General features: G+C 51.7%; 1 protein-coding gene across 4 annotated transcripts in view; it reads left to right on the forward strand.

The window, feature by feature from the left end:
• Rnf213 (ring finger protein 213) overlaps nucleotides 1-9,786 on the forward strand; it is an 86,891-nt gene that overhangs the window by 54,406 nt on the left and 22,699 nt on the right. For all 4 annotated transcript variants that reach the window (XM_055592276.1, XM_055592277.1, XM_055592279.1 and 1 more), the window contains 6 exons: nucleotides 1,945-2,136; nucleotides 3,323-3,468; nucleotides 5,174-5,328; nucleotides 6,264-6,476; nucleotides 6,702-6,883; nucleotides 7,400-7,520. In XM_055592276.1, the coding sequence (XP_055448251.1) occupies nucleotides 1,945-2,136; nucleotides 3,323-3,468; nucleotides 5,174-5,328; nucleotides 6,264-6,476; nucleotides 6,702-6,883; nucleotides 7,400-7,520 (1,009 nt within the window). The remainder of the gene's footprint in view (nucleotides 1-1,944; nucleotides 2,137-3,322; nucleotides 3,469-5,173; nucleotides 5,329-6,263; nucleotides 6,477-6,701; nucleotides 6,884-7,399; nucleotides 7,521-9,786) is intronic.

Below are 9,786 nucleotides of genomic sequence, written 5' to 3' on the forward strand. Positions count from 1 at the left end.
GTGAAGCTCTCCTGCTGGTGTGACTGTTGTGAAGTTCTCCTGCTGGTCTGACTGTTGTGAAGCTCTCCTGCTTGGCACTCATTATAAGTGCTCAGGCGTTTCTTCCTACACACCCTGAGCAGATTTGAGATGTAACTTGCCCTGTCAAGGGCCTTAAATGAACCTGGGTGGTGGGATATTAATGGTCTTGTTTTATTTAAATATATTTTAATAAAATATTCAGGGAAACCGTCAGCTCATCTATTCCTGTGGGATCTGTTTGCCAGTCTGTCTGAAGCCACAGAAAGTGTTGTCAGAGGCTTGAGCTGACAAGGACACCTGTTGCTTGAGGTGACACTCTCTACAGCATTAGGAGCCAGGAGAGTACTTAATAGTTTCTACAAAACTGTGACCATTTCTTCTGGACTTGTGAGGAGCGTTGAAGAGCCTGTGTTGGAGGTCTGGAGGGCCTCGGGCTCCCCAGCTTGTGTCTTCGTCTCTACAGACAGTGGTTCCACTGTGTGGCCTTTGACCACACTGACTGGGGGTGACTGTTGCCGGTGGTTCTGCTTCCTCGATGTGGGGCTTTTGTATTTCAGTGACCTCTTTCTTGCCTCCTTCCACTTTCTGAAGGGACCGGTAAGACCTGATTATCAACGCCAGCTGCATTTCTGCTTCCATGCCTGCCGGCCACATTGCCTGTGTGTTTTCTATCCATATACACACTCCGTCTCCTTTTTCTGTGCCTCTTGGCTCTGGAATTTGTTAGGTCTCTAGGATTCAGAGCAGAGTAGGTGGTCTCAGTGCTTACGGCAGTGCTGGTACTACAACTCCTGGTGGCTGCCCCCCGAGCTGTCCCTCGAACAGCTGCACATGTGTCCTCTGGGGTGGCTGGCCCCAAAGCCTACCTTAAGTGCTGATTGGCTTCAGCTCCCCAGCACCCCATGTATTGAGTGTTCTTTTTCTGATTCTGTGTTTGCAGTGAGGGTCTCCCAGCTTGCCTCCAGCCTTCACGTTTGCCCTTATCTCTGCTTCTCACTCTTAGAGGTGTGTCTGTTAAGCCAAAGGGTGTCTTTGTCCACTCAGATGTCTGTTTTCTTCCTCAGGTTTTTGGGTTTTTTTTTAATCTCTTCTGTTCAAGTTCTCTATATTAGATGCTCACACTAAGTACAGTCTCAATATTACGTAATTCTTTTAATTTACTGCAGCTTTTGTACTCAATTTTAGGCTTCGCTCTCTAAGCTGTATAGATGTGTATGGTGCTAGAGTTGAACTCAGGTCCTGGCTCCCTCTAAGCTGCTGCTCTCCCACTGCACCACATCCCAGCTCCAAGCATGTCGGCAGCCAAGTGTCCTGTAGGTAATTCACACAGTTGACCTTGGCTATCTCAAGCCCACGGGTGCACAGAGACATCGAAAACGCCATCCCTGGAAGCATGCTTTCTTGACTGACCTGGAGAAAGCTGCATAAAGTTTCCTTCTCAGCGAATCTGGTCATTGTTTTCATTGTTAATAGAACTGGATGGCTGGTTCTGAACAGAGCCAGTGCCTCCACCTTTCCTGTGAGGGTTTCAGTCACAGCTGTAGAAGCAGGTTCTGCCCGGTTCTGCCTTTAATCTTCTATGGTCCTGTCTGTCTCTTCCCTCACTCCCCACTCCCCCTCTTCCACTGTTTTGTTTATGAGTGTTTTCATGCATGTGTGCCTGTGTGCCACCCTCAGAGTCCAGAGAGGGTGTCATGCCCTAGAACTGGAGTTACAGATGGTTGTGAGCTGCTGTGTGGGTGCCAAGTCTCATCTGTTTGTGGAAGCGCTGTTAACACTGAGCTCTCTCTCCAGCTGCTTTCTGGAAGACGCTGAAAAGCCGTTGCTTTGGCTTCCATGTGGGACCCTCAGGAGGGGTAACGTGGTGGCGCAGGGCATGTCCCGGTTGCCTGACCACAGCAGCTTCCCTCTGCCCTGTTGCAGGCATACCCTTTGGAAGAGGGTCCAGGACGTGGTCACCCCCTTCCTGGCCAGCATGATATCTCACATGGACAGAGATGGCAACCTGGAGCTGCTGGCACAGCCAGATTCACCAGCCTGGGCCCAAGATCTGTGGATGTTTATTTACGGTGACGTTAAGTTCCTGAACATCCCTCTTTTGCTGAACAACACATGGTGAGTGGGCGCCTTGCTTTGGTAGATGGAAGGCCATTGTCAGGAGAACAAGCAGCTCCTTGTTCTCTCCCCAAGCTCCTGATGTGCAAGTAGTACCCTTAGGGTATCACAAGTAGCCTGGGGGGTCAGAGCAGCAGGCAGTGCTCACCACTGAGCACACAGGGGATGGTTAGGTCACCACATGCTGAGCTGGGCTGAGCCTGTACTTTGCCTTCCCTGTTCTTGTCCCTGTCCCAGGGCCTGACCCTGTGGGGCTCCAGGATGTAGGCTACCAAGACATACACAGAGGAAAGGAGTATGGAAAAATGTGTGTGGGTGCCACATTTGTGGGTACCCATAGAGCCAGGAAGTGGGTGTCGGATCCCCTGGAGCTGGAGTTAGAGGCAGTTACCCAATCTGAGTACCAGAAACAGAACTCAGGTCCTCTGGAATGGCCGCTGAGCCATCTCTCCAGGCCTGGAAGTGGGACTGTGAATTGCTGTGGAAGTACCTAAGTGTGGGGCGCTGCCGATGTCACCATGGTCAAGCCTTAAGTGCACGAGCATGTGGAGGACAGGGGGCAGCACGGGGTGTCTTCCTCCACCATTCTCCACCTTTCAGGAAAGGTTTCTTTGTGTGCGTGCGTGTGTGAATGTGTTTGTGCAGGGGTGGGGGTGGGTGAGTGTGTATCTACATGGTTGTCCACAGAGACCAGAGAGCCCTTGGAGCTGGAGCTACACGTGGTTGTAAGCCAGCTGATACGGTGGCTAGGAACTGCACTCAGGTCTCCTGGAAGAGCAGCCTGTGCTCTTCCTGCTGAGCCATCTGCCCACACCCTCCCGCCTTAGTTTCTGAGACTGACCTCATGGGAAGCGCACCTATTTGGTAGACTGGCTGTTCAGCCAGCACCAGGAACAATGAGTCCCCATCTCCCTCCCGGCGCTGGGGTTTCCGGTGCATGCAGTTGCGCCCAGCTTCTTTAAAGGGTGTTGGGATTCTAGGCTGAGGCCCTCAGGCTTGCACAGCACTGCACTGAGCCACCCCCCGCCCCCGATCGCGTCTCTCCTTGTTTCCGTGCTGTTCTAAAATGGTGCATCTCCCATGTGGGCAAGGGCTCCATTACAGCCTCTCAGGACTGAGGGTTTGCTGTCGGCTGCGTCTCCAGCTCCCTCTCACACAAGCCTTGCTCTCATTTGCCTTGCTGCAGGTCAAAAACTGACAGGTCTTCCATCCTCGTGCAGAGCCACATGAGCCTGCCCAAAGAAGCCTGGAACAGCGTCCCTTTCAGCTGGCGGATCAGGGACTACCTGGAGGAGCTCTGGGTGCAGGCTCAGTATATCACAGACTCGGAGGGTGAGTCTGCCCCGCTGCGCCCAAGGCTGTGCGGGTGGCTTAGGCCGCCCAAGCCGGCAGAGTTTTAACAGTCTGGATGTGGAATAGCTCCCAATATGGCACTCCTTCGTCTGAGACTTTCTGTTGAAGGGCTGACAAGATGGCTCAGTGAGTAAAGGCACCTGAGTTCAGTCCTTGGTGTCAGCATGGTATGAAAGAACAGAGGGCCACACTATTACAACCTGTAACCAATTCTCTTAACTCCCTGCCGCCCTGCTCCCAGTTTCCAGCCCCTTCAAATTCGTCCCTTAACCATTCCTAACTATTCCTCCTTTGCTCTCCCACAGTCTGCTTCAGCAGCCCATCTCCCAGTTTTCCTAGCAGCTTCAAACCATAACTGCTCAGCTCAGCCTCTTCTGCCTCAACCATCTCCTAAAAACATCTTCTGCACCCCTCTCTTCTCATCTGTTATTATTATTGTTGTTATTACTATCATTATAGATTTCTCTGTGTAACAGCCCTGGCTGTTCTGGGATGCTTTGTAGACTAGGCTGGCCTCAGAGCTCCATCTGCCTCTGCCTTCCTGAGCCCTGGGACTAAAGGTGTGCGCCTCCACACCCGGCTCAGCTGAGAAAAAAAAAAAAAAAATTTTTTTTTTGCTTCCCTTTAATTTTTTTATTTAAAAAAATTATTTTTATTTTTTTCACAATTCAATATCTATACTGATGGAAGCCCCCTCCCTCAACTCCTCCCGGCCCCACCCTCCCTTCCCCTTCCTCCTTATGCCCTTCCTCTAGTCCACTGAAAGGGGGAAGTCTCCTTTGCCATCTGCCCAGAGCTTGTCAAGTCTCATCAGGACTGCCTTTTTTTTTTTTTTTTTTGCTCAATTCTTAAAGGGCCACTTGACTGGCAACTGGGTATTCTTTAAAGGTCCACATGCACAAGATAAGGCACACAGACATGCCCAAATACACGTAACCATAAATTAACATGTTGAAGGAGCAAGTCTCCATCAAAAATGACATGACAAGGGTAGCCTTCCATGCGACCTTTAGTCACTGTTTGGTGCATGGCACAGTGGGTCAGGGTACATCGGGAAAGAGCTTGCTTCCTCAAGTAGGAAGGTCATTCTCATCTAAAGCTCTTGGACAACTCAGGTGGCAGCCTGGGGAAATGTGCCCACTGTGGAACTTTATCAGGAAATGCTGGCAGGAGAGCAGCATCCTCCCTGTTTGGAGCCACCAGGCCCTCCCAGTCACATAGGAGGGATTAGGCCATTGTCCCTCTAGAAAGAATGACATCTAACATCTTGTGAAAAGTTGCTTTCTGCCAGAAGTGCCGTCAGCCCTCACTCAGAGGCTGATGCAGACATCCTTGCTGACCTTGGTCAGCATTCTCTCCTGTTTCCTGGCCACAGCCCATCCCCCTGCTCCTAGGGTGGCTCCTAGGTCAGCCATGGAAAGGCAGGGCACTAGGTGCTGTGGCGCCCCTCCTGTTCACCTGGAACTCTTACAGCACAGGGGCAGTGTCTGGTTTAGCCCCTTTGCTAAAGTTAGTGACCTAAATTTAGCCCTGGTTCTTCCCCTTTGTTTTCCCTACCATCTGGACAGTGGCTGCGCCATCTTTTTTCTGGGCTCTAGCTCAGCAGAGCCACCCTCCAGCCTAGTCTCCTTTATGGGGCCATGATTTCTCCTGCTCATGCCACTCTCTGTCTTCCTCTCTGTAGGATTACCGAAGAAGTTTGTGGAAATCTTCCAGAAAACTCCCCTGGGCATGTTTCTTACTCAACTCTCTGTGGCACAGCAGCAGGAACTCCTGCAGAGCTACTCCAAGGACTTCCTGCTCTTGACCATGAGAGTGTCTTCAGGGGAGGAGTTACAGGTGGGTGTGGTGTCAGGGTCAGGAGTAGACGAGAGCACATCCTCACCTCAGACACAGAGCTGCCAAATCAGAACACCTTAGAGCTGGGTGGCACGGTCTGGCCAGGCCCTCGGCCTCCACTCTGCTTCTAGAACTACTGAACCTGTGTCATCTGCAGCAGCTCTAGGATAGCCCTGTAGCTGCCAGTGTAATGGTAATACATCGATAATCCCAGCACTGGGGGACAGAGGCAAGAGAACAGAAGTTCAAGGCCAGCCTGGGCTACATGAGACCAATATAATAACAACAACACCACCAACAATAATAATAAATGAAGTTCAGTGGAGAGACTGATGCATGTGACTCCCTAAAGCCTTTGTCACTGCATAGGTACAAAGTTGAGAACATGTTACAATATATATCTGGTCAGAGCTTAATGCAGTCCACCTAGGAGTCATTAAGAATTTAGCATTGTTTGACTTGTGAAACTTACAAGCCAGCTGCTGATGGGAACAATCAGACGTCTAGATAGAGTGCACACTTCACTGCGAACAACCCGTAGTGCTGTATTTATGTGTCTCAGCAAGATGCCTGAGTGTGACAGTGTGGGATTCTAGAGGCTGAACCAAGTCTCTGCCTCGGCCTGGATCTCAGTTCAGTCCCCAGAACCACGGAAGTATGCAATGCCTGTATCTCTAGTGCCCTCCCCCCATCATCACTAAGAAAATGACCCACACCTGCATCTGATGGGGCATTTTCTCAACTGAGGTTCCCTCCTTCCATATAATTCTGTCCTGTGACTGGCCAAGGAGGAAGATGGCACAACCAAAGTGCAGCCAGGTGACCACAGGCCTGACTCTTCAATGTTCTTTTTAGAGCTTTTGAGTATTTGATTTTCCATAGGAAAAGATGAACTCCTCATGTACAACTACTTGCTGAAATTCTTTTGTCTTCAGTTTCTGCAGATGGCCCTGTGGTCCTGCCTCAGTGAGCTCCAAGTGGCTTCAGGAATACCTGAGGACGAGCTCTCCTTGCCCTGGGTGTACCTTGCCTATCAGCACTTCAGGATGAGGCTGCAGAACTTCTCCAGAATTTTGACCATCCAACCCCAGGTTCTGCGCAGCCTCAGTGAAGCAGCAGAGAACCACAGCTTGGCTGGGTGTGAACTGGTACGGGTCCGCTTGGGGAACCTGTGCCTGCCCTCAGTGACTGCCTCGGATTCCATCCTGGGAGCAGAGGGCTTATTATGGAGCGTGTTATAGATTCCTTATGGGCACATCGGCAGCTGCCAGGGGTGGGTTACAAGTCTGGTTAAAGTAGGTGACGGAGGTTAAAACACGGGTGGCGGCAGAGAGGAGGCCCTGCTGGGTCACATGCCAGTTCTTCTCTTCCAGACACTGGATGCCTTTGCAGCAATGGCCTGTGTTGAAATGCTGAGGGGAGGCATCCTGAAGCCGAGCCCTCAGGCGTGGCTACAGCTGGTGAAGAACCTGTCTGTGCCACTGGAGTTTGTCTGTTCAGAAGGGTATTTTCGGGACAGTGGAAGCATGACAAGATCTATCGCCCAGGCGGTCAGGTGAGCAGCAGGCGCCTGCCTCTGAGTTGTCTGTGCTCACCCCGGAACCTACCAAACCCGAAAGTCTAATTGAGAAGGGTGGGCGGGCCTTCCTGGGCCATGAGGGGCGCTCACCTCATTCACCTGCTTACCAGCAGGCTCTCTCTCAAGTGCTGGCCACTTCATTTGATTGTAAAGAGCCAGGACCGCTTCCTTCCGGAGTGGGAGGAAGCGGACATGTTACAATGCAGGCAGTGTGGAAAGGACAGCAGGGTCAGGCAGGGCAAGTGGAGAAGGGGCAGGCTGCCGAGGTCAAGAAGCAGTCAGTTTCCTGTGCTGAGCTTGCAGGACCAATGTGTACTGAGGCATTGAACTTGAGGCAGGTCTTAGCTGATGTGTGGAAGCTTGTCTGCAGCACAGTGCTGTCCAGGCAAAGCGCCCTACAGCTTCGGCTCTCGCCCTTCGCTCAGCTCCTGCTCTCCCCCCATAGCTCAGGCTCTGCTGTCAGAGGTCACTGGGTAACACCTTCTTTCGCAGAGCCCTGTGGAACCGAATTTTCTCTGTTGCACTCTTTGTGGAGCATGTCCTCCTGGAGACCCAGAGCCAGATTCCTGAGCTGAGTCAGCTGGTGACCAAGCACGTCTTCTTACTAGACAAGGTGAGTACTAGGCTTATGTAAAAGTCTGCGCTGTGAGAGCTGAAACCTCCCTTGCCAGTTTCCTCTGGTTGGTTATCACGTAGTGCTCTGGCAAGCTGACGTAGCTGTGCAAAGGGCAGCAATGGCGGTAGCTGTCTGGCTGTTTCCTCTCTGAGACTGCAAGCCAGGGCATGCCACTGAGCACTCAGTTGCAGATGCAGTTAGCCAGCCTGTGACCCCTGCGGGAGGTCTGAGGGTATGTAGGGTCACCACAGCGACCCTAAAATGATCCAGTGGCCCAGGCGCCACAACCATGAGGAAGAGCAAGTGAACAGGACCCCCCTGGGTTTCTGCCCCTCCCCACCTTTGATAATGCAAGTGATATTACAGGGAGCTGTTCTGCAGAAAAAGCTACCATCTCTGAGCATGCTGGCAGCAGCGACCCCTCAGCACCACACAGCCTTTGCCTCCCTTTCACTTACCTGGTCCCTTCCCTTGAGACCTTTACATGGGGGAAGCCAGCTGGGTGTGGTCCTTCACATCGGATGCGGAGAAATACAGCTCAAGGTTGCATGCACCCTTGAAGTGGAGGTGGTGTGATGGGAGGCTGGCATGGAGGCCAGGTCCTGAGGAACAGAATGAAGTGGCTCATTCCTCACTAAGGAATAGCTTCAAAGCAGCTCCCAGAAGCCAAGTGTGCAGGGTTCTTCAGCCTGTCTCTTTGCCGCCTTTCACCTGCTGATCTTGGGACGCTTTCCCTGCTATCACCCACAGCCCATGGGGTATTGAGCGCATTGTCATTGTTTGCGCCGCTCATTCCCACTATCTGGCTGGATGTGTCAGATGAAATTTGTGGGGAGATACTGGGCCTCAGGTCCCACTTTGTCGGGACAGAAGGCTATGTTTGTGTGTTTGCAAAGCTACCTCACATCATTGATCTGACCCGACCAGGGGTTAACAGTCATGATGTCCCCAGCCTCTTCCAACAAGTACTGTTTAAAAAAAAAAAAGCTTCGGGAGTGGATTTTCCTTTTCAGTTAGCTATGATCGGAAACACAGATGACAGACAGACGTAAAGTCAGCAAGGCCGACGGGCAGCCACCTAGACTCTTGTGTATATGGCCTGTCTCACATAACAGCCTTTCTAAACTTGTTGCTACAGGGTTGGCTCTCTAGTTGGTTGGCTCTATCCCGTCATGACCCAGCCAGAAGTCTCCTGCCATACTTGAAGCTTGTGCTAAGGTGCATATTACATGAAGCTCCTCGCTTGAGCCACACTCACCACTGACAGTGAGCACAACACGCCACTGTGCGGCCATCCTCACAGTCCAGCTCAAGCTTTCTCATCTGTCTACACAGAAACAGCCTCCACTAACCAGCTCCCTCAGCCTTCACTTCCCCACAACCTCTCTCTGCCTTCTGAGCCTGACTGGCACAGGAGCCTCACATGAACAGAACTTACAGGATTTGTCAAGTGTAGTTGTGCCCGGCGGAGACACTTCTTAGATACACTAAAGCAGACACTTTTGGCCTTGTTCGGATGGTCAGAATCCTCAAGCATCCAGAACCTGGGATGCCCTGAATGGCTTCCGTAGAGCTGTTGCTGTTAGTGTGGGCAACTCTGCACAGACAGTGCACAGGGCCAGTTGTGCAAGCCAGCCTTCCTGGGGGCTGTGGCTGTGGAATACGGTGCTACAGCAGGCACACACCAAATGGCGCGTGGGGGCGACCAAAACATGGGTCGCCCAATGTTTTGTCTCCCCCAAAGCCGACATTTGTTTTAAAGGTTAGTAGTGTATACACAGCCAGTCCTTAAAGGAGGAGGTGGGGAAATTTCAAAAGTTGGGAAGTTTGTCCTTTAAAAAGCAGCAGCACCGGCAGGGCTGGAGGATGGTGCAGTAGGAGACCTGACTTCCAGCAGACCCACAGGTAATGACTTTATCCCTGCACTGAGGTGGAGACAGGGTCCCCGGGGCTGCCTGTCAGTTTAGCTGAGACCATTCGCAGACTCTGCCTTTTAAAACAAGAGGTTGAGGGTGGACCTGAGGGATGACACCCAGGGCCGACGTCCTCCAGTCTCCACAGATGTGCACATACATAGATGAAAATCAGCCACAAAAGGGGCACTTTGGGACAGTGAGAGGGCTCAGTGGGTGGAGGTCCCATCAAACCTGACAACCTGAGTCCACACAGATGGAAAATGAAATTGCAATTAAAAAAAGACATTTAACACTTGGGACTCTTCTTCTTCTTCTTCTTCTTCTTCTTCTTCTTCTTCTTCTTCTTC

This window comes from Psammomys obesus, unplaced genomic scaffold (genome assembly GCF_907164565.1).
Source record: "Psammomys obesus unplaced genomic scaffold, mPsaObe1.curated_primary_1811, whole genome shotgun sequence".
Lineage (NCBI taxonomy): Eukaryota > Metazoa > Chordata > Mammalia > Rodentia > Muridae > Psammomys > Psammomys obesus.